Consider the following 24,166-nt stretch of genomic DNA (forward strand, 5'->3'; position numbering starts at 1 on the left):
ACCATTAACACTTTTAGCGTATAAATAAATAACATAAATTAAGATTAAAAGTAAATCGGTTAACAATTAAATAGTGCATAGTCACTTAGAGGTGAACGTTCGATTGAGTCGAGTAAAAAAATTCAAGTTATTGGAGTTGACGAGTCTTATTTTATAAATCGGAGTTGACTTGAATTTTTTTTAGTCGAGTCGTGTGTCAAATTTTTAAGTTTGTATTTAAATTTAATTATAAACATTTACAATATGATGACATTATTTGATTCCAATTTAAATGGTATTTTATAACTGTCGGAACCGTCTTTCGAGTGGGCCTAGAATTGGGCTTCGACTTGGATTAAACGAATTGGAGTCGCCACCGACCACTTTAAAATGAATTTAGGTGGGTCGGACACCATCTTACTTGATCTGCGCTGTACTAAAGATGTGTCAGATTCGGGAGTCGGTTACAGTCAAGGAAGGGTTAGCACTCTTGAACTACACTTATGGTACTACGTAGTTTCCAGTTGTCTTTAATTAAGAAAATTGAAAGTTTAAATTAGAAGGTAAAATAAAGATCCAAATTACTTACCTTTAACGAATTTACGAAAATACCCTTAAATGAGAAAATGTTAGATAAAAAGGCTAAACCAGAAAACAGAAAAGGGTTAAATTACATTGATTTAAAGAATGTATATGATGAGAAATTAATTGAAGTAAAGATAAAGTGCGCATATTCAAATTCCGAAAAATAATAATATTAAGGAGGAATAAAAATAAAATAATGCAAGAAAAACAAGTTTATTAACTAAAAAACTGCTAAATACAAGATTGAACAATAAAAGCAACACAAATAATGAAACAAATAAAACTCAAAAAATGGCTAAGAAATAAAATAAAACAATAAAAGAAAATAAGGTAAAATAAATAAAATAAAAAACAAAACAAAATAATAAAATATATAAAAATAACAAAACAAAATGAAGAGAAGAAAGAAAAAGAAAATATATACATACTGTAGTGTTTATAAATTAGATAAGTTATAACAAAATATCTATATCTATATATATATATAACGTGATGAAAAACAAAAGGAAAGAAAATAAGGAACAAAAATAAAATGAGAGGGCCCTATGCCATCAATTCATGGGGAAAATATGATGAAAGAGAGAAGGTAGGAAAAGAAATGGGGGCCTAGGAAGGAAAAGTTTAGAAAAAAAACAAATTAGTTAGGTAATATGTATATATATAATATAGTATTAATAATAAAAATAATAAATAAATAAATAAAAATGTTTGGTAAAACAAAAAATAATAATAGTAATAACGAAAAAAGGATGGATAATATATATATTAGAATATTTATAAACAAATATATACATAAAACTACCATTTATATAAATAATAAAATATAAAAAAGAGAATATATATATATAAGTGTAAAAAATATTTAATAAAGAATAAAAAAAAAATAATGCAAATAATAAAGGGAATATATATAAATAAATAAATAAATAAATAATAATAATTAGAACATGAATACAAGGGACTAAATTGAGAAGGAAACAAATCAAGTGACCAAATTACAAGAATTTCATTAGTTTAACCTAGGGATGGGCATGGGTAGAGTTGGGTCGGATTTTTGGTTTACCCGACCTGACCCGAGAACAATGACTCATTCGCCCGAAATACTACCCGACCCGCATAATATATACCCTCCACCCGACCCGACCCGACTTTTTGAGATAAAATCCGAACCTGACCCAACCCGACCTAAAATAATAAAAAAAATATTATTTTTATTCAATAAAAATGGTGATTTAATTGAAAAAATAATATATAGAGGGGTATTATTGTAATTATTCTTAAATATATAAGGTAAAAATATATTTTTTTCGGGTTGGGTAGGATATTTTCACCCTAAACCCGAATTCAACCCGACCCGAATACGACTTAAAAAACTCGACCCAACCTAAACCCGAATTTAAAAAAAAAGCTGATCCGATCGGGTTTGGGTCGCATGCCCATCCCAAGTTTAACCATTAACACTTTTAGCGTATAAATAAATAACATAAATTAAGATTAGAAGTAAATCGATTAACAATTAAATAGTGCATAGTCACTTAGAGGTGAACGTTCGATTGAGTCGAGTAAAAAAATTCAAGTTATTGGAGTTGACGAGTTTTATTTTATAAATCGGAGTTGACTTGATTTTTTTTAGTCGAGTCGAGTTAAATTTTTAAGTTTGTATTTAAATTTAATTATAAACATTTACAATATGATGGCATTATTTAATTCCAATTTAAATGGTATTTTATAACTGTCGGAACCGTCTTTTGAGTGGGCCCATAATTGGGCTTCAACTTGGATTAAATGAATTGGAGTCGCCACCGACCACTTTAAAACGAATTTAGGTGGGTCAGACACTATCTTACCTGATCTGCCTGGGGTTAAAGTTTCAAAAACCCTAACCGAGTCGAGTGTTCAGGCTGTGGGGTCTTGGGCTGCTGCCTGGGCGTGTAACAATTTTGGGCCACGTGTTCAGGCCTGCAAATGTAAAAAAACGAAATTAATAATATTATTATATATATATATATATATATGATGAAAATCATGTGTCTACAATAATCATATACAATACATATATATATATTTTTTAATATTTTCTTCATATGTGATTCACATAACCATACAAAATCGAGGGACTCGATTTAAACTTCGACTCAAACTTGAAAATCAATCTACTAATTACTAAAGATTTCAAGTTATTCAAATTGTGTTTTACAACTCGATTTGAACTTCAAATTATTTCGAGTCCAATCAAATTTATGAAATTACAACTCGAAGTCAATTCGAGCCGAGTTTTATCAAGTCGAGTCGAAAAAATCAATTTTTTGAGTCGAATCGAATTAATGCAGATAATGTACTGAGGAACTCAGTTAATAATAATATTCTTGTTGTCTGAAAAATCGTTAATTATATGAGAAATAAGATAGAGAAAAGGGAAATTTTGTGCAGATAATGTACTGGGGAACTCGGTTAATGCATCCCAAATATTATTTTCTCAAATGGGATTGGAAAAATGTTTGAATCAGTTTGTATTTTTGTAAAGATAATGCGATGACATTAGGATGTCAATTTAATTTGAATTCGATCCAATAGGTAGGGGTTTTTTTTTAAAAAAAAATTGGTGCTTGAACTTTTCTTATCTTAGAAAACAATTTCAAAATTCCAAATCCTAAGCTTAATTTGCCGCCGCCTTTTTCGGCCATGATCACCGCCACTGACATAATGCCTACTGTCCTCCTACTATACGTTGTCATGTTTTCCGTTATTGACCGTCAAAATCGCTTGTGTTCATGATTTTCATTCTAGGGTTCACATGATATAAAATATTGATTCGTTATCGATCGATCGTCGATTGGTCACGATTTCATGGGGGTTTTGGTTGTCAGGGAGAGGGAATGTCAGGTGGAGCTTCGTCGATGGCAAAAGGTGACAACTGGCATGGGTTTAGGGGTTAAAGTGAAGGTTTTCATAGTTTTGGGTTTATTTCAAAATTTGTGTTTTCTTTTTTTTAATTATATAATTTTATCTTTTAATTTTAAATATATTTTTTAAAATTACCAGTTATGGCACGTGTCACATAAAGGGAAAATTAACACCGTTGAAAGCCCGAGCACCTAAATAGGTAACATTTGTGACGTTAGGTAACATTTGTGACGTTAGGCACCGAGATGAGTCAAAAAAATAGTTTAAACACCTATTTGGGAAAAGAGATATAGTTTGGGTACTTATTTTGGTATCAAACCTAAGTAAAATCAAAATTTAAACTCTTAAAAATGAATCCAAAATAATTAGATTTTACTTATAATGCGACGAATTAATTAAAAGTAAAGTTATAATACTTGGATAGATGAATAATAAAAAATAAATATTTTTAAACAATTTGTCTGAAAGTAATTACAAAATAAAATAAAATATATAATTAAAACTCATAAAATCATTGAAAGATATAGTTAAAACACATAAATTTGTCACACTAATTGTCTTGTGTGTATCAATGTAAAATATAATATTTTAAGCTAAAAAAACGAATAACATTGAGAAATGTTAGCATGTCTCATCATAAAATATTGACATGTTTATTTTGCTTTATTATTACAAATAATAAAAGCCGATAAAGAGAAAAGAAAAAGTGTACTAGCTAAAATTAAATTGGATTCATCTCCAATTAACTACTTTAGTATGTTTAACTATTAAATTTATTTTAATTTATTAAAATTAGAACCAAATTGATAGCATATACAAGTAACAATGATTAAATGTGTAATTATTTTAAATATTTTAACCGCTACATCAACTTTTTCATTAAATATTAATGACAAGTGGTTTTAAATAGTACTTGATGACATGATTGATAAAATTTAAAAAATGATGGTCAAAATAAAAAAGGGATAATAGTTAGGTGGTCACTGGTATAATTTACCTTTTATGTTAAATAATTTACATTTAATTTTTCAACTAATTTATAATTATACTTTGAGTATTTTAAAATTTTAACGTTTTATAATTTTATTTATTAATGCTTATCATTAGTGGTGTTTAATCGCTACACGTCGAGCATAGAAGACTTATCTGGTTTCGTTTTGGTAAAAAGGTTTAATGTCCAAATAAGTGTCCAAATTATATATTTTGTGCCAAATAAGTGCATACATTTTTTTGATCTATATGGCTGCCTAACGTTACAAATGTTAGTACTTTAGGTGCCCGCGCCGTCAATGTTGTTAGTTTTTCATGTTAAGTGACATGTGTCACAACCTGATAATTTTGAAATTTATTTTTTAAAATATTAAAAATATTATTATATTTATAAGAAAAACCTAACTTTTATTGTATTATAAAACAACCCCAAAATCTCAAATCCTAATATTAATCTGCCGTCGTTGTCCTCTCTGGCGACAACAACCACCGTCAACGTAGTCCTTGCCATCATCTAGTTATATGTCACTGTAGTTGTTGCTGATTCAAAATCAGAATCGCGTGGGATCACGATTTTAATACCAGGGTTCACGGGATTTAAAATATCGATTTGTCGTTGATCGATCACGATTTCAAAGGGATTTTGGTCGTCGGGGGAGGTGAGGTCGAGTGGAGTTTTTTCGATTGTAAAAAGCAGCGGTAGACGTGGGTTTAGGAGTTAGACGTGGGTTTAAGAGTTAAAAGGAAAGTTTTCAAAGTTTATGAGTTATTTCGAAATTTATGTGTTTTCTTTTTTTAAAAGTATATATAATTTTTTTTTTAATTTTATAAATTTTTAAAAAATTATCAGGTTATGACATATGTCGCTTAAAGAAAAAATTAATGTCATTGATGACATTAACATATAAAGTACTAACGTCTATAATGTTAAATACTTAGATGAATCAAAAAAATGTAGATACTTATTTGATAAAAAAATATATAGTTTAAACAGTTATTTAGGGGTTAGAAAAAAATGTGAAATTAAAAAGGTAAACTTGCCCAAAGAACCCGCAAACGACCAACAAAGCACAACGCGCCCGAGCATCTAAGAACTCGCCACGTGTCTTTTATTCGACGTGTCCACTTCTTATAGGATATTTTGTATACTTTCCACGTCAAACAAACTCCCTCGTCAGCTCACTGTATAAATATAACCAATTAACCCATCTGCACCAAGCCCGTTGAGTCCCGACTCACTGTCACTGCGTCAAGAACCTTCGACTTCTCTCACCCCCCCAACTCTCAAAACTCAAAAAGCAATTTATTTCGAGGAAGAGTATGTTATTCCGATTAGGGGTATGCTTATCCCTGCTATCGTTATTCTTAATTAAGTCCGAATCGGCTGTTTCAAGTATAGATCTAGGGTCAGAATGGCTAAAAGTCGCCGTCGTGAATCTAAGACCCGGTCAAAGTCCGATCACCATAGCCATCAACGAGATGTCCAAGCGGAAATCTCCGGCCTTAGTCGCATTCCAATCGGAAGCTCGCTTGCTCGGTGAAGAAGCCGCCGGAATCGTCGCTCGTTACCCTGACAAAGTGTTCTCTAATCTTCGTGACATGATCGGGAAGCCTTATCAAGACGTCAAGCGTTTCGCCGATGCAATGTACCTTCCGTTCGATGTGATAGAAGATTCTAGGGGCGCCGCCAAGATTCGAGTTTCGAGCGATGTTAGTTACTCTGTTGAGGAGTTGATGGGGATGATTTTGAAGTATGCGTCGAATTTGGCGGAGTTTCATTCTAAAGTGACGGTTAAAGATGCGGTGATCTCTGTTCCGCCGTATTTTGGACAAGCGGAGAGGAAAGGGTTGTTGAGGGCGGCAGAATTGGCCGGAATAAACGTCATCTCGCTGATAAACGAGCATTCGGGGGCGGCATTACAGTATGGGATTGATAAAGATTTCTCGAATGAGTCGAGGCATGTGATTTTCTATGATATGGGTTCCAGTAGTACTTATGCCGCTCTCGTTTATTTTTCTGCCTACAATGCGAAGGAGTATGGGAAAACTATTTCTGTGAACCAGTTTCAGGTAAAAACCAAAAAACCTCACGACTTTAGAAAGTTTACTTTTGCTATTTTTCTTTAATCTGTCAAGCATCCAACTTGAATTCTTTTGGCGTTAGTGTTGATAATCCGCAAGTGAATCACTGAATTAGACTGATTGTTGATGCTTTATTCTGTTAATTAATAGAGGATAATCGGTAATCTACAATTAAATCAATGAATTAGATAGATCATTAGTGTTTTTTTTAAGAAATCTGTTAATTAATAGAGTATAATTGGTAATATTTAATTAAATCAGTGAATTAGATTGATCATTGATCTGTTTATTCTGATAACAATTCTATGATTAGAAATACCTAGAACCTTAAGTTGCTCTTAAGCTTCCATGTTTCTAACCGATCTAGTATTATATTCTAACCGCATCAATACCTTCCTTGCTGTAATTTCATCACTGTAATCCACATAGCTCTTCGTGCCTACTTATTTTTCTGCTTAACAAGAACCTTTTTCACTCTTCCTCCGGTCCTCCGACCCAAGGGAATTTTCTAAATGCATTTTGATTGGTAATTGTTCCAAAAGGAGGTATTGTCCTGCGCCTGCATTCTGCCTATGATATCAGTTGGGCTTTGCATTCACCCTCCTGATAATTCTGACAAACAGGCTGTTGCCTATTATTAAGATCTGGTTACACTTTAATATCTCATTATACCAAATCTTGCTGTTGTTTTGTTTCCATGTTTATTAACATTTGAACATCTTTTTCAGGTGAAGGATGTTAGATGGGACTCAGAACTAGGAGGTCAAAACATGGAACTACGTCTGGTGGAACATTTTGCAGATGAATTCAATAAACAAGTTGGAAATGGGGTTGATGTGAGGAAGCATCCCAAGGCAATGGCTAAGTTGAAGAAACAGGTTAAGCGTACAAAAGAAATATTAAGTGCAAATACAGCCGCTCCAATATCCGTTGAATCCCTCTATGATGATAGGGACTTCAGGTATGTAGCCTTTCAGTTAACTTATCTAATTTTCGGTGCATACTTCTTGCCATAAACTGGAAGTAGAGTATGACTACACATGAACCTGTGAAAGTATTTTCTGCAAAGTCTCATGAGTTCTTCTGGAATTTACATTTGATTTTCTTTCTTTCAATATCTTCTCCGTATTTCTATCACATTAATGCAAGGATATCATAGACAGTTTACAGTTGGCATTTCTCCTTTAAGACCTTAGATCATTCCTTAAGGAAATATCATAATTTCTATGAGTTTGCAAAAATTGATAACAAAAGAAAATTCTAGTAATTTTTCTTTACCCATTTTTCTAATCCTGTCCTTTGAAGTTATAATCGTTTTGCCTTTTCTTTTCAAATATATATAGTGGACAGCTAGCTGTCTATTGTTATGTAAACTTCATAATTTGAACATTATCTAACATGGAGAAAAGAAAACAACTCTAAGCTACAATGGGTGCCTAGGTGTTATGTAATGCTTTCATCAATCAATCATAGAAAATAAGCTGGAACATTATCTGGAATCTGTTGTAATATTTGGTTTTTGTACACATGCTTATCTGAAATTGCCTTTTGTTCTTTTTTAATTATCTTTCCTTCAGGAGCACAATAACTCGTGAGAAGTTTGAAGAGCTCTGTGCAGACCTTTGGGATAAATCTCTTTTACCTGTGAAAGAGGTGCTTAAGCATTCAGGTCTGCAAGCGGATGATATATATGCTGTGGAGTTGATTGGAGGTGCTACTAGAGTTCCGAAGTTGCAGGTTTGTTCTACGTTTTCTCCTACTCTTTCATATGTGCAGAAACAAATCATGTAAAAATGCATAAACAGGTTTCTTTTTATCATGTAAAATTGCCAAGTTGCTTTAGTTATTATTATTCAAAAGGTTCTCATTTCTATTCATTTGGAAGTGTGGTATAAAATCTATTTATCCTTGTCCATTTTCCTTAACAGGCTAAGCTCCAGGAATATTTTGGAAGGAAAGGCCTGGACAAACATCTGGATGCCGATGAAGCCATTGTTCTTGGTTCTGCTCTACATGCTGCAAATTTAAGTGATGGAATTAAGTTGAATCGTAAGCTGGGGATGGTAGACGGTTCCTCCTACAGTTTTGTCGTTGAAATAGACGGGTCTGATCTTTCAAAAGATGAGGCAAGCAGGCTTTTGGTTGTTCCAAGGATGAAAAAACTTCCCAGTAAGGTAAAATAGTGTGTTGCTTGAACCTGTGTAGAGGTGGGGATTAGAAAGAGTACTAATTTTTTTTAGTAGTTTTACTAATGGTATTGCCTAATTTCCCATTTACAGATGTTCAAGTCCCTTAATCATAGTAAAGATTTTGAAGTCTCACTTGCCTATGATCGAGAAGATCTTTTACCTCCAGGGATTTCCTCTCCTGTATTTACGCACTATGTGGTGTCTGGTTTAACGGATACAGCCGAGAAGTAAGGATCTATGCCATCTTTCTATGTTTGGGGTGTTAATGGTTTGGTTTAGTTTCTTTTGAAGGGATTTTTGAGACCATTAACAAAAATCTGGTATCGTAACATCTGAAACAAATAAAAATGATTTAGGGAAAGAAACCTTTTTATTTTATAGTTTGCTTTGGATTTATTATTTCGTACTTTTTTGGTCTGGAAGGGTGAGTGTCAAATTTTAAGTTATCGGGAGACACCTCCTTGATTCTTTATTACAATTTGACTATCTTTCTGCAATAAATAATCAAAGTTATTTTGTTATCTGCCATATGTAGGTACTCAGCTCAGAATCTGTCTGCTCCCATCAAAACAAATTTGCATTTCTATCTTAGTAGAAGTGGAATTCTTTCTTTAGATCAAGCAGATGCTGTTATTCAAATAACTGAATGGATAGAAGTTCCTAAAAAGAATTTGACCTTAGAGAATACAGTCAGTGCTTCCTCCAATGTTACAGACGACAAAGTTACTAACAGCACTACTGAACAAAGTAACAATAACTTGGAGTCAGATGGTGGGAGTAGTAATGTGTCTGATGATACTGTTGAAGAACCAAGTACAAAGAATCTTGGTACAGAAAGAAAACTAAAGAAGAGGACCATCAAAATTCCATTGAAGGTGCGAACAATGTTGTAACATTTAATTACATGTGATAATTTCTCTTGTTTTTTTCTAGAATATATTTTTATTTAGCTCATTATCGTTTCATTTTCATCTTATCCTTTTTCCCGTTTTCTTTTCATTGTAGATAGTGGATAAAACAACAGGGCCTGGAATGCCTCTTTCAAAAGAATCTTTGGCAGATGCTAAACGTAGATTGGAAGCATTGGATAAGAAGGATGCAGAGCGAAGAAGAACATCAGAGTTAAAAAATAACCTTGAAGAATATATATATGCTACGAAAGAGAAGGTGCAGTTTTTGTTTTCCTGTTAAATTTTATTTAGCTGTTATGTTTGATTTCCTTCATGATGATTTTTTTAATTAACCAGGAATTGTTGTTGTTTATGAACTTGTTTATTTAATTTTCCATGTCTGGTGTATGTACGAGTAGTCGGTTGTATATGGCATTCAGTCTTTCTTTGAGCGAACAAAATGTAACTTTAGTTAATCTGTATCGTATTAAAATTTTATTGTATTCTTCTTTTCTGTTGTCAGCTTGAAACATCTGAAGAAATTGAAAAAGTATCTTCAAACGATGAACGCCAGTCTGTTATCGAAAAGCTTGATGAGGTGAGTTCCAACTTTTTAAAGATTGTTTTAGTCAGTTCACTCTGATTAAAATTAAGCATAGAGCAATATTTTTTCAGGTTCAAGAATGGTTGTATACTGATGGTGAAGATGCGAGTGCCACGGAGTTTCAAGATCGTCTAAATTCATTGAAAGCAGCAGCTGACCCAATATGTTTCCGGTATCATCTTTTTTCTTCAGATTTTATAATCGTGCCAATATAGTCTGCACAAACATACATTAGAAGGGCTTAGGAATGGTGGACTGAAACAATTTTTTGTGGCTATTGTTTAGATTTAAAGAGTTGACTGCACGACCTGAAGCAGTAGAAGTTGCACGACGTTACCTCACTGACTTGCAACAGGTATGCCAGATTGTTTATCTATACATGCTTTCTAAAGGATATTTACAAGGTTTAGTTTAGTTGTTACTCTTGGGGGGTAGAGATCTCATGTTTTGCATAGACATGCCCTTCATTCCAAGGCACAATTCCATAGATGCCTTGATAATCCTCTAAGATCAAAGCATATTGTTGACTATGACATGGATATTTTACTTTTGTGGTTATCTGTGTAGACTATTCGCGGGTGGGAGACGGACAAACCTTGGCTGCCGAAAGACAGAATAGATGAGGTATTTTGTTCACCTTCAAAATTCTCTTTATGATATTTTCTAAATGAGATTTCTGCTTATCTTGCGGCAAAAATTTGAATACCCTTTTGCGTTTCAGTTGTCGAGCAGTATGGACAAGTTGAAGACTTGGTTGGATGAGAAGGAGGTGGAGCAAAAGAAGTAAGTTATTGCTGCTAGTTTTATGTTCAAAGTCATTGCATTCGTATAACATAGCGCGATGTTGGATCTTTATGTATGTGTAATATGTGTGTGTGTGTGTGTGTGTGTGTGTGTGTGCCCCTCTATTCATTTCTTGAAGTTCCTAGTACAAGTCCCAACATAGGTATAGGGTGGACCAAGGACCCTTGTTAATCTTGAAAGATAATCGGACATATCCATGTCCAACACAATGCCCGTATTTGATTCTCATACCGGAGTCCGAATAATATAGCCCTTAATGACACCCTATAACTCTCCTCTTCTCGTCCTAATATTTTAGTTGTATTCTCTAAGAAAGCATATGTTTTCCGCCTGCTATAGTGTGTCTCCCGTTTAATCTGCTTTCGAACCTTGTTCTTTGGTGCTCAACTTAACAAAGCTCATTCTAACCTTCTCTCCAGGATGCCGGGTTACAGCACGCCTGTTTTCACGTCTGAAGAAGTGTACGAGAAGGTATTCAATTTGCAAGACAAGGTATGGCTGCTTGTTCTATTTGATAATAAGGTCACCTTGTTGTCTGCTTAAACGCGTGTAACTCGTGGTTAACACGCCGCTTTTTGTTTAGGCTGATAGCGTTAAGAGAATTCCGAAGCCGAAACCTAAAGTTGAGAAGCCTCCAAAGAACGATACCGAGACCAAATCAGAGAACACAACCAGTTCCGACTCAACTCCTGAGAAGGATACCTCCGAAAACGACAAACCAGCTGGGGACTCGGATGGTTCAACCGATGAAGAAGTGGATGGAGAATCCGAGCCACACGATGAGTTATAGTCCATTTTAGCACAAGAAGCAAGACTCGTTTAACTAATTTATATAGCCTTTCAGTATCTTGAGATTGATGGTAGCATCCAAGGTGGTTGGAAGGCAGTTATGCCGATGGATTCTCGGTTCCCTCCATCGGAGCATTTCTTGGTAGTCTAGCTTTGCCCCGGTGACGACCTTAGAGAATTTTGTCATTGAAAAGGAACTACTGTTTCGGTTTTCGATATCCTTAAAAAATAGATAGATAGACAGATAGAAAGGATGCGGACCTTGAATCGTAAGGGACTGATCTTCTTGGGAATCAAGTTAAAGTTGTTAGGGTTTGTAACACCCTCTTTTGACATCAAATGTTTTGTTATGGAGTTGTGATCTCGAAATTCAAACTTAAAATCCATCGAATTATACTTCTAGTTGGATGCGTGGATTGCATGTTTTATTAGCCTCGAAAAATAAAAGATAATATTTATTCACGATATTCTTAATAATTTAACAGTTAATGTTTATTTATTCTTACAAATGTCGTGTTCAAATTCAATACATCAGAGGATGACAATAATTCTTTAACTATTGAGGTTATTTAGTTCGTATAATTATTTTATAACACATAGTTTATAACATGAATAAGTAGTAAAATTTACTTCTAGTTAAATATTGTAAGCACTTTTTTGAAGGTAAATATTGCAAGTGTTTTTCCCCACATATATACAACCAAATAATAACGCAATCGAAACTTAATTCTAATTCTCCATAATCTCAATAAATTAACAATAAATGCAAAGCATAGATCAAGGAATAAATTGGGAATATAAATTTATTTACATGAAAATAAAAATTAAAAAAATAAGTTGATAAAAGAAGGTAAGAATTTTCACCTAAAAGTTGACTTTTCCAGGCCAGTTATTGAAAATATAACCAAATATGTTTCACTATGATGTGATCATGAAAGATTGATGTATTAGGTTCATAAGATAATCTTTTTTGATATAAAAGGTGTATAACGTTTTTAAGAATATTTACAGAGTAAATTAATTAAATTGTTAAATAAAAAAATAAAATAAATTAATTTTTTGGCAAATTTTAATATATTTTTTAAATTTTTACACATTATTATCATGTTATATATCGTAATTATATAATATTCAATTACTGAAATTTAAAATAAATTTTAAAAAATATCATTTAACAACAATAGATTATAATATATAATATTAAATAATTAATATAAATTAAATAGTCAATTGATAAAATTTTAATGTATATAAGTTTAAGAGTAAAGTACACGAATAGTCCCCTGACTATAGGGTACTACTTTATTAAGTCTATTAACTATTAAAAGTTGTAAAATGGTCATCTAACTATATAGTGTTGTTTTGTTGAGCCCTTCAACTATCAAAAGTCACAAAATGATCACTAGACTATTTATTATGTTCTAAACTCGTCGTTTTTCGTAAAAAAATTGGCGGTTGTATAGGTTAGATGTTAACATGATTACTGAGAAGTAATGATCGTTTGAGATTTTAGGATCGGATTTTATCCTATCATATTCAACAAATTAACGTTCATCTCATAATATCATCAATTTTTTAACTGAAAAGGATGAATTTGGAACATAATGAATAGTTTGATGATCATTTTGTAATTTTTTATAGTTGAAAGACTGGACAAAACAATACTATAGTCAGAATACTAATAGTCGATAACTTAATAAAATAATACCCTATAATCTAGAGATCATTCGTGTACTTTATCCTAAATTAAATCGAATACAAAAAATCATAAAATTTAATTGACTTTTATTTTGAAATTTTACTTCTTCAGAAGTAACCTAAATTTCCCACATTTTTTAACCTTTTTGTTTTTATTTTTTAAATTTATTTCCATTTTTCACGTATATGTATAGGTGATATTTAGGGTAAATTACAAATTTGATAATTGAAATTTCAAATAATTCATATTTTACTTACTGTACTTTCAAAATTTCAATTTACTCACTTAACTTTATAAATTAAATTTTTTTTATCACTATGCTATTAAATAATTAAAGATATTACGACGTTAAAAATTATACCAAAATAAAATAGTTTTGAATATCTAGAAAAATTAAATTTTCACCAAAATAATATCATTTTGATCTAAATAAAAAACTATATTCCTTTTTCACCTTCATTTTCTTTTCATTTTCCTCTTTATTCTTCTTCTCATCCCTCTTATTTACATTTTATACTGTGGAAGCTGAAATCAAACAACCAGAAAATGATTGTTCAAATCTGAAAAAAACAATCATTGGAATCGTTCCCGTTCATCTTCTTCTCAATATTCACTTGGCGGAGTTCCTTGACCGGAGAGTCCCTGCTAATGTGAATCCAGTTGGTGGGGTTTTCTCATTCGATATCCTCATCGATCGAGCCGCTGGCCTCCTGATTCAGGTTTATAGACCAGCTATCGGTGAAGAGCCTCAGCCGATTATTGTTGATCTTGAGAGGCCTGTTACGGCTGAGGTTGTCCCTATTATAATTTTCTTTCACGGCGGAAGCTTCGCGCATTCCTCGGCAAATAGTGCTATATACCCCACCAACAGGGATTCTCCAAACAATCGTTTCGTTGCTGCCTTCGATGATTTGCTCATGAAACTCGCCTTGATTAATCGTTCCCATTCATCTTCTCCTTTATCTTTCTACACTTCAGCTTCCTCGTCTTCCTCTTGTTCATTGATAAAGTTGACTGAATATGATAAACATAGCCAAATTTCATGAATGAAACCCCATTTCCATTCCCATTTCCAAATTTCATGAATGAAACTCCATTTCCATTTCCATCTTTCAATTTTCATGTTTATCTGCTGGGATTTTGGGGTTAGGTATTTGTGGTTTTGCATAGGATTTGTTTTCTGATTAATTTTTGTTTTGTTTTGAGTTCACTCGATCTAAAAAGAGGAAGCGAGGAAGTCTAGTTCGATTAAGTCAAGGTTTTTGCTTTGTCCGACCACCGTGGGCGGTGGTCAAAATAATGAACGTCACAGATTTATGAAGACGGATGGGTTCTTGATGGGTTTTTTCGAAGAAAATGTGGGGGTTACGAAGTAAAAATCAAGGTTTTTGGTGTTATGGTTGCTTTACCGTCATGGTTAACGACGGTTGGAGGCGGGGATGGCCACCAAAGTGGTGGCCGATGAGATGTGCTAGGGTTTGGAGTCTTCTTTCGAGTTAAGTTTTAATATTATATGGCAAAAAAAATCAATGTCTAAAGTTAAGTGACAAATTAAAAATTTTAAAAGTACAGTGAATAAAATAAAAATAGTATAAAAGATCAATTGTCAAATTTATAATTTACCCGTATATTTATGATCTTATTAGTACAAAGCTTTAAGCCCTCCCAATTCCCATCTATTTCTCGAAGTCGATGCAGTCTTCTTCACGCCCATGCTCTTCTTCTTTAGGTAAACATCACTTTCTCATATTAATTTCATCATAAAATTTTAATAACAATTGCTTCCTTTTCAAGAGAGAACCCTAGATCTCTCTCTCTCTCTACAGTTTCTGTTTCTGTTTATGTATTTATTTGTTTGTTTGTTTCACTCTCGTTTTTTGTATTAAAAAAAATCATGGATTGTGAAAAAATGAAATGGGTATTTCTTGTTTTCAAGAACCCTTTTTTCCTCAAGGCTTTGATTCTTTGTTCGTAATTTTCGTTCACATAGGACTTTGATTCTGTGCACAAATCAGTCAAGAATTGAGAAAGCTTAAGTGGGTATTCAGTATTCACTGTTTTTGAAGGAAAAAACAACTAAAAGGGGATTTTTTTTGGGTTCAAAGTGTTGATCTCTGTGTGGTTTCAATTCAAAGGGCTGATCTTTTGTGTGATTTTGTTTCAGATAAGAGCTTGGTTAAGTGCATAAACGGTCAATAATGGAGAAAAATGAAGTGGGTGTTTAGTGGTTTTGAAGAAGAAAGGGAAAATTATTGGTTCTAAAGGGCTGATTTTGTGTATTTTTGTGATTTAGTACATACAAAAAGTGAAGAACTGAAGTGGGTGTTTTCCTGGTTCTGGAGAGGTAAGGTGATTTTTTTTGTTCAAAATGGTGATCTTTGTGTAATTTTGGTTCTCTCAGGAGCTAGGTTTAGTTCGTAAACCGGTCGAGGTTGAAATTTTCGGTTTGAAGGACTGATCTTTGTGTAATTTTGGTTCTCAGGAGCTAGGTTTAGTTCTTAAACCGGTTGAGGTTGAATTTTTCGGTTCGAAGGACTGATCTTTGTGTAATTTTGGTTCACATTGGTGCTTTGTTGAGAAGATTTTTGTTTTGGAATGGAAGGAGTGATGGGTGCAAACACTGCTCAAACAAGTTCAGTCAATAAATCCCAAGTTCTGGATGTAAAACCGGTACGCACTTTGGTTCCTATATTCCCAGGGCCGTCCGAGGGTGCTCCTTTTGTTTGTGTATCTCCTAACGGCCCTTTCCCATCCGGGTTTTCGCCCTTTTTCCCATTTAGCGGATCAAGCCCTAACCAAAATGGCGTCAATCCAACTGCTTCACCGATTCGACCGTTTACGGTCGAACCTTCTAATGGCCAGAACGAATCACCACCGATGGCTGCACGTGGTGATCAAGGACAGAAACCGGCTACAACAATGGCTGCACATGGTAATCAAGGACAGAAACCAGCTACACCAATGGCTGAACATGGTAATCAAGGACAGAAACCGGCTACACCGGTGGATGCACACGTTAATCCTATCAAGAAAAGGGGTAGGGGAAGACCGAGGACTCGGTTTCCTTAGTAGCCGCTGCTTGGTAATCTCAATGCTGGAGTTAGTGTATCTGAACAATAAGATGTTAACATGGGTGACTAGGCTGGAAAGCGTGGGTTTCTAGGTATGATGCATTTAGGAGGAAACATTAGCCGAAAGGAAGATGCGAACGAATCGAATATTCCGGCAGTGCTGGATACAGGGTTGCCGACTGATACGAGAGAGATAATCGGGGTCGTTTGATGACGGAATCGTAGACCATCGATTTCTTCCTAATGGTGATTTACAGGGAGAGCTGTTGGTATTCTTTGAGAAGGTAGATTTTCGTGTATTTCTTCTATATCGTATCCTTGTATCCGTTCTCGAATATCGTAGATCGCGAGTTTACACAAGTACTTTAAGAACAATGAAGAGTCGAAATCTTTCGATATCTATCGAGCTTATTCGGATTTGATTTGGTTTGACTATATTTTTTTGATATTTCGAAATCGATATAGCAACCCATGTTTAAGCATGAAAGTACAAATTCCAAAGTGATGTAAACCAGAAGTAACACATAGTAAAATACAACTCGCTAAGTCTGATGCCACAACCATCATCGTCGATCGTCTCTCAGTAGACCGACCATGATCGTCATATGCCATTCTATCCCGCACATCACCATTACTCCTTCGATCATCTTCGCTATACCTACTACGGCTTCCATGGTGCTCATCCACGTCCCTTCCACGAGATATCTGTATTTATGGTCCGTCTCATCTTGTTCCCTCTTCATCCCTGTCATGCCTTCGTCCACCTCTCCGATCTTCGTAACCCCGATCATCTCTCTTAGATTCACTATCTGGTTTGCTAATCTTACTATGAAGTCTGCCGTGTTGTCTGCCACTCTCGTCGTCTGGATCTCCTCCAGACCTGACTGGCCTAGAATAATCATCCCCCTCCCACCTAGAGTATTCATCCTTATCCCGGTCATTTTCCAAGCACCTATAATATCCATCCCCATTCGAATCATCTTTTTCCCCATAAGCTTTAGCCACTGATTCAGAGTCGAACTTGGTATCGTTAGGATTATGCCTTTTGTGCTCCGTGTCTCTTCCTAAGTTTCGACTTCTTGACTCTGGTTCTGATGAAAGTTCTTAGGTTTCGTGGAGTCCCCCCGGCAAAATTATGGGCGAAACTAAGCAGGGGCCAAGTTAGAGTCTTGGTCCTTGTTAATTAATTTTTTTAATATTAGTTAATATCAAAATATTATATTTCTTAAAAATAAATAAAATAAACTTTTTTGAGACCCTTAATTAAAAAAAATTATATTTTTGAGAAACAAAAATATTTTTTAAATTCCTTCCATAATTTTTTGGTTTGGTTATGTTTTTATTCGTATTGTCTGTCTGATTTCTTCATAGTTTTTTAGGTCGTGAGTTTTAAACTTACTAAGAATATTCTCTTTTCTTTCCATCACGTAGTGTTTTTTTTTTAAAGATCTTGAATTTGAGTAGTTGCGTTTGTAGAGTAGAGTATATGTGTGTGTCGTCAATAATCAAGATATATTTTTAATAGATATTATCTTGTAAATTATCTTTAATTATTCAAAAAATTAATTTATTATAGTTAAATACATATGATTCCCTACACTATTTATTTTAAATTACTATCATATTATTGAACTAGATTTATCTTATAAAATAATAGTTATTGGTTTAATTATTATAAATATAACAATATAATGACTATTTTATAATAATTTAATAAATCTAATGATTATTCTATAACTTTTGAAACTTTATTGATCAAAATATTATCTGAGCATAGTTTAATGACTTTTGGTGCATTTTATCATAATAAAATAAATCTAGAGATTAAAATGTAATCTATAGAATAATACAGGGACTTGCACAATACTTTTACCCTTTAATAAACACAATGAGCTGTTTGGGTCATCCACTGGCGGGCACCCAACTGCTTATGATATATCCATAATCCCTGAGAATGATCTAAAACCCTAGAACCCTCGAAACACTTCACCGCAAAATCCCAATCTCTCGTCAGCCTGCAAATCCCGACTGTTTCTTTAGCACTCGGTGATAACCCAATGAGACCTCGCTTCAATTCGTTTCACCATCAACCCCAGCAGGTAGCCTTCTTTGACTCTCTCTTACACTCTTTATTTCACGTCTTTTCGAATTTGGAATTTGATTTTCATTGATCAGAATGGATTTCAGTCAAGTTCGGGGGGAAACCAGGGCACTAGCAACATGAACATGCTTATGATGCAACCTCAAATGGGTATTTTTAATATTAATAGTAATCCCAGTGTTATGCCATTGTTGAATAATGTTGGATTCATGAATGGAGCTAACCAGCAGTTTTATACGCCAAGTAATAATTTGGGGTTTCCTCATTTCGGTCCAATTTTGCCGAACCCGAATAATCTTTCGATTATCCAACAACTTCCTGCTCAATTCAGTAACCCTTTGCACAATCCGAATCAGCCGAATTGGTTGAATTTCCCCCAACAAAGTAATATTGGTTTGACAAATGGGCAGCCGCCGCCGCCGCCGCCGCAGCAGCAACAGCAACAACAGCAGCTTTTTTTACAGAATCAGTTGCAGAATCTGAGTCGGCTTTTAAATGTTCAACTCCCTCATCTCTCACAGCTTGTTTCTGGTGGTCAAGCAATGGGATGTCTCAATCCTACTGCTGTTCAGAATCCGCATTTCGGGTTTATGCAGCCAAACCCGATGCAGCAGCAAACTTTATCCGATGTTAATGCATCCAATTTGTCTTCTGCAGCAGCTTCACAAGTACAAGGAGACCCTTCTTTGAGAAAGCCAATGGTATATGTTTTTACTCCTTTACTGTTTCAACATTGTGCTTAGAGGCTAGAGCTGAGTACATACTTCCATTTTTCTCAATTAATGTTAACTCTGAAATTTGTTTGAGAAAGTCTGATTGCCTTTGGTCGATTAAAGCATCTATTTTAGGGGATGCAATTCTTTCAAAGTTTCAATGACTTCTGAGAATTTGCATTATCTATTAATCAGTGACTTCTGAGAATTTTGAAGGATATACTTATTACTGAATATGCTCCTTCAGTTGGGAATCTTTTCTTAATGGCTTATGCTATCCCTTTTCCCTATACAGAACTTCTCAAGCAGTTTTGAAGTCATTTAATGAGAAAATTTACAAATTGTTAACCTGGAAATGGTTGATACATGGCATTAAATGTTCTTTCCATAATGTTTTGGGTCTATTTTATCTTTTTGTTTTGGCTTTTGAAATTAATATGCCTTTTCAATTCTTGAAGAGCGGTCCCGGTAAAAATGGTCAGAACGTGAACAAATTTTCCGGAAGAAATGCTAAAAGGGATGCAAAATTGGGGTTGGTATTTTTAAACATCTTTCGGTTTCTAGTTTCTCTTTGTAAAAAGACTTCGATTTTTTTGGCTTTTTATACAGCTGAAATTCAATTTTTGTAGATTTCAGAAGTCTAAGTTCCAGCAGCCTCGGTTCCATCAAGCAGATAATGCAAAGAGAACATTTGCATCTTCTAATGGACATAAGAAAAAAGGTTAACATTTTAGTGAATTTCAATTAACCTATAATTTTCTGCTTAATGAATTTCAAGTAACTTAAATATATTTATCTTTATTTTGTCTTAAAACATCCAACTAAAAAGATTAAAGAAAGAAGAGAAATAGAAGTTATTTGACATTTGCAATATCAATAAAATTGTCACATCATCTGCTTTGTAGCTCAAATGGAGTCAATTATAGATGAACTGGGACATGTAGGAGTTCAAATCTAAACTCTTGATTTCTTAATCTTGTGTTTGGTTATCTATTCTCTAATGAATATGATATCACAATTGTTTCCTAACTAGTAATTCCAATTATTTGATTGAAAATTAAACTGCAAGGTCTGGGTGCTACAATAATTTCTTTGGAATAGTCAAAAACAGGGTTTAAGTAGGAAATCCCAGCTAGTCATATGTTTCAAGATATAGAATAGGATATGCAAAGTGGATAGAGTGATCGATGGAATTTGCTTTTAGTGTTGATATTTATGTTTCAGACTGAGAAATATGTTTTATTCAAACATTTAATTTACAATTGCCAAAAAAAAAAATTATAGATGGAATGTTTCCTGTTTTATTCTTTCCTATTGGTTGGAAACTAAAAAACCGAGAATGGTTATTAAAAATATAGTTTGTTTGATTTATTTTAATTCACATGTGATTGCCAATGTATAGATATCTAATAATTTATGGTTGAGATGAAGTACCGATTTGTCACCATTTCTTTATTTTTTTTTTCTCTTTTAAAAATTAGCCAGACAATTTTTCCCATGCATAATTTTACGTTTTTGGTGACAACTTGAAAATAGATATTGGATTCCTTTCTACCTATCATTTTCTTTTATTTCTTTGGAAAAAAATTCTAATTTGTTCTCACTTCGGATAAAAATAACAGGACGGGATAATGAGAGGGCATCTTACTTTCCTCATCCTGATTCTGCAAATCCAGCTAAGGAAAAGAGAAGGTAATTTTTGTTTGCTCATACTCATCTATCAAAATTATAGGAGGTAACATGGGGCATTTTTTAGTTGAATATGCTTTTACAAATGATGTATGCTACATCCAGACTGTGGATATCATGATTAAATCATGGGTGTTTTAATGGTATCGATTGGGGACACTGGGTTCTGTTGAGCATTTACATGAATCACTTTAAATTGTAAGTTAAATGGTATAGGATTGGCGTGAGTTGAGAACTGAGGATGGATTGCATTAAGTTCAAATAAATGGGTTTTATACGGTTAATTTTATTAATTCCTTTAATATCGCCACGGTCGGAATCATTCTATGCAATCATGTTAAAAACATTAGTTGCCTAACCCTTAATTGATTCCATTTCAGTGAGGTGTTTAAGTTCTTACTCTTATAAGGTTGAATTATTGATGATCAGTCAATTTAACATCTGCAATTCAAGGCCCTAAATGTCCCAGGATGAAATTTCACTTTTTGAATGAAAATGGAACAATGAATGCTCATGCGCTATTGGTTTACTTGTTTTCATTTGCTAATATCAGAATTTTTAGAATTCCACAGCGTTTTGGTGTTTTAAGTTGTATGAGTGTAGCTGTTTAAATGTATGATAGCCTAGCATATATTTCAACACTTGCACAAAAGTGTTCGTGTAGTCTTTGATAATAATTCCCAACAGGGAGGCTAGTGGGACCGAACTAATTCTAGTTCACAGTTTAGTGAAACCATCCCCAACAGATCTTCTTTTCCTAAGCTTATGATTAACATTTTCCGTACTTTGTCATATATTTTCTCGCATGTTAGATTTATGTGTCAAAAATTCTTTTGTAAATGAGAAGATCGCTTGATTTGACTTATACGGAGCAAGAAATAAGACAATGGCGTGAAGAACGTAAGAAGTTCTATCCGACAAAAGCTAACATAAAGAAGGTTGAATTTAGCTGTTGAATGCCTTTCCATTTCACTTCATTTTTTTTTCATTTAAACATGTTCGATGATAATTGACTTTGTTGGCTGCAGAAACTGAGTAGAAAAGTAGCAAACACCGAGGTTGCCAAATTACGTAGTGAGGTACATTTCTTATTTCCTCCTGATCTATTACGAACTTGTTTGTATTGCATAAACCTGAGCATAGGATCAATTTCATCTTAAAGGGGATCTATCTAGTCTACAAACGTTTGATGCTTTCCTCTTATAAGCCTGTTGTGTGTCTCGTCCAAAGTATACATGTCTATTTTGCTCGTCTCTCCTCTCTCTATTTTTTCCTCAAGTATCCTTGTCCTGGTACATTTCGGACTCTGTCTAAATAACATAATGGGTGCCCCTTGTTCCCATATGTAATGGGGTAAGGGGGAGGTAAGATAGTAGGCTGCCCCCAACACCAGGTTGAGAGCAGCTTCCGTAGAAGACCTCCTAATTATGAAATGCCCTCCGTGTAGTAGTATCTAAGATTTGAGAAAATTGGCATTGTAAGCATGTTTAAAAATGATAAATATTGATGAAAAGATTACTAAAGTTTCCGGTATGGGTTTACAGAATCTAAAACAGGCAATTAGTGTGTCACGATTAGTGCACGGTGGTCGGATTGAGGCTTCATTGTCGCCAGTCTATATAACTGAAATTTTTTCTTGATATCTTTCTTCTTCTTCTTGTTATCTATTTATTTCCTTGTAATATATATCCAAACCTTTGTTGCAGCAACTTAAGGAGATTTTGGCAAAGCAAGCTGAGCTAGGAGTCGAAGTTGCAGAAATTCCGACACATTATCTGTTAGGTTCGGAGAAAAAGGTGGTAAGGGAAGAAAACCACAGGCTGTCAACCAAGAGGGGAAGATTTGGAACGAGGAATGATAAAAGAGGGAAACTGGATAAGAGGGACCGTTTTTCCAAGAAATGGCGACCAACAGAGGAGTCATTTGATGGCTCTTCCTTCAACAAGAGGAGTCCGACCCTTCTGCAGAAGCTTCTTAGTGCTGATATAAGGAAGGATAAAAGCCGGTTGTTGCAGGTTTTCCGATTCATGGCTATGAATTCTTTCTTTAAGGATTGGCCTGAGAAGCCGTTGAAATTTCCCGTCGTGATTGTTAAAGATGGTGCGTCCGAGGGTGAGATCATTGAAGAGAAACCCTTGCTTGGTGGGGAAGATAACATTGAAATATGCAACAACAAAATGACTCAATGTATCGTTGATGCCACTGGTGATGACGATTTCGAGAACAACAACGACAATGAAGATGACGACAAAAACCATGGCACAAAGGTTGCTTCGTACATTCAGGAGAAGCGAGAGAAAATTGCCAGGAATGCCGAGGAAGAGGAAGAAATCATCGACTAGGTAAATTTTCTCCCCCGCCTCATCTAGATGCTGCTCCCTTTAGTCATGTTTGTGCATAGCATATCATAGCTCAGCTTAGCATATTTTGAGTATAATTTTGAGACGACTTTAAACAACAAGGGACTGGACATTTTTGACATACTCTTGATGCTCAATGTCTTTTTTGTAATTTAGCTTTAACTAAAATGTTATTGTTTTTTCCAAAACTGTGGGTGAATAATACTTCTAGGTGGAGTGGTAAAAAAATTATATATCAATTTTATTAAGTGTAATTTTTTTGGGGGGATGTTTTAGCTATTTGTTATTGATGAATTGATGCTAGACTAACAGGTGATACTTGCGTTTTTCGGAAAATGGTTTCCTTATTTTTTTTTCTCTGTTTGATAGTTGAAAAATAATTCTTGGAAAATATTTTTCGGTGTTTGATAGCTGTAATTGGTCTTACGAAAAATATTTTCGAGTGTTTGATAGTTGGAATCCATTTTTCAATGTAATTCATTTTCTAGTTCCTTTGTATTTTTTATAATGTTTTATCATCTGATTTTTCGTAAAACATTTTTTTAACTTTTCTGTTGAACCATGTTTTGTATTTTGATATACCAAAAGTGAATATTATTTTAAAGAAATTTTAAGATTGTTTTACATTTGATTTTCAAATTAATATTCGATCAAATTGTTCGAATATTGAAATTCTTTTTAAGATTAAAAACCCCATTTTTACTACATATTCTTCTT

At 33.9% G+C, this 24,166-nt stretch overlaps 3 protein-coding genes across 6 annotated transcripts; all 3 read left to right on the top strand.

Annotated features, from left to right (window-relative positions):
• The first annotated feature begins 3,411 nt into the window (after window positions 1–3,411).
• LOC120151801 (heat shock 70 kDa protein 17-like) lies at window positions 3,412–12,185 on the top strand. The gene is made up of 15 exons (XM_039164154.1): window positions 3,412–3,507; window positions 5,713–6,528; window positions 7,269–7,501; window positions 8,118–8,277; window positions 8,469–8,714; window positions 8,820–8,956; window positions 9,265–9,604; window positions 9,735–9,896; window positions 10,143–10,217; window positions 10,295–10,395; window positions 10,509–10,578; window positions 10,791–10,847; window positions 10,945–11,006; window positions 11,447–11,519; window positions 11,611–12,185. The coding sequence occupies exons 1-15, from the start codon at window positions 3,412–3,414 to the stop codon at window positions 11,815–11,817; spliced, it is 2,835 nt and encodes a 944-aa protein (XP_039020085.1). The 3' UTR covers window positions 11,818–12,185.
• A 2,911-nt stretch (window positions 12,186–15,096) lies between these two features.
• Window positions 15,097–16,884, top strand: LOC120151711 (histone-lysine N-methyltransferase, H3 lysine-9 specific SUVH1-like). Of its 3 annotated transcripts, none has more exons than XM_039164091.1 (3): window positions 15,144–15,244; window positions 15,680–15,946; window positions 16,028–16,884. In XM_039164091.1, the coding sequence occupies exon 3, from the start codon at window positions 16,111–16,113 to the stop codon at window positions 16,582–16,584; it is 474 nt and encodes a 157-aa protein (XP_039020022.1). In that variant the 5' UTR covers window positions 15,144–15,244; window positions 15,680–15,946; window positions 16,028–16,110; the 3' UTR covers window positions 16,585–16,884. The 3 variants fall into 3 exon arrangements, 2 of the variants coding, with proteins under 2 accessions (XP_039020022.1, XP_039020021.1); XM_039164090.1 differs by lacking the exon at window positions 15,144–15,244 and having other exon boundaries at window positions 15,523–15,859; window positions 15,917–15,923; XR_005518638.1 differs by lacking the exon at window positions 16,028–16,884 and having other exon boundaries at window positions 15,097–15,244; window positions 15,506–16,004.
• Window positions 16,885–18,501: 1,617 nt separating this feature from the next.
• LOC120151757 lies at window positions 18,502–23,633 on the top strand. Of its 2 annotated transcripts, none has more exons than XM_039164121.1 (8): window positions 18,502–18,685; window positions 18,762–19,388; window positions 19,859–19,932; window positions 20,030–20,121; window positions 21,023–21,092; window positions 21,937–22,027; window positions 22,118–22,168; window positions 22,796–23,633. In XM_039164121.1, the coding sequence occupies exons 1-8, from the start codon at window positions 18,644–18,646 to the stop codon at window positions 23,429–23,431; spliced, it is 1,683 nt and encodes a 560-aa protein (XP_039020052.1). In that variant the 5' UTR covers window positions 18,502–18,643; the 3' UTR covers window positions 23,432–23,633. The 2 variants fall into 2 exon arrangements, with proteins under 2 accessions (XP_039020052.1, XP_039020053.1); XM_039164122.1 differs by having other exon boundaries at window positions 18,774–19,388.
• The last annotated feature ends 533 nt before the right edge of the window (window positions 23,634–24,166 follow it).

This window comes from Hibiscus syriacus, unplaced genomic scaffold (assembly GCF_006381635.1).
Source record: "Hibiscus syriacus cultivar Baekdansim isolate YM2019G1 unplaced genomic scaffold, ASM638163v2 tig00111069_pilon, whole genome shotgun sequence".
Lineage (NCBI taxonomy): Eukaryota > Viridiplantae > Streptophyta > Magnoliopsida > Malvales > Malvaceae > Hibiscus > Hibiscus syriacus.

Bases quoted from the DNA above. Each gene is read 5' to 3' on its own strand.
- LOC120151801 (XM_039164154.1), top strand. From the start codon at position 3,412: ATGGGGGTTTTGGTTGTCAGGGAGAGGGAATGTCAGGTGGAGCTTCGT. The intron at 10,396-10,508 runs GTATCATCTTTT...GCTATTGTTTAG, and splicing joins GCTGACCCAATATGTTTCCG to ATTTAAAGAGTTGACTGCAC. The intron at 11,520-11,610 runs GTATGGCTGCTT...CTTTTTGTTTAG, and splicing joins TATTCAATTTGCAAGACAAG to GCTGATAGCGTTAAGAGAAT.
- LOC120151757 (XM_039164121.1), top strand. From the start codon at position 18,644: ATGAGACCTCGCTTCAATTCGTTTCACCATCAACCCCAGCAG. The intron at 20,122-21,022 runs GTTAACATTTTA...TAAAAATAACAG, and splicing joins TAATGGACATAAGAAAAAAG to GACGGGATAATGAGAGGGCA. The intron at 22,169-22,795 runs GTACATTTCTTA...CCTTTGTTGCAG, and splicing joins TTGCCAAATTACGTAGTGAG to CAACTTAAGGAGATTTTGGC.
- LOC120151711 (XM_039164091.1), top strand. From the start codon at position 16,111: ATGGAAGGAGTGATGGGTGCAAACACTGCTCAAACAAGTTCAGTCAAT.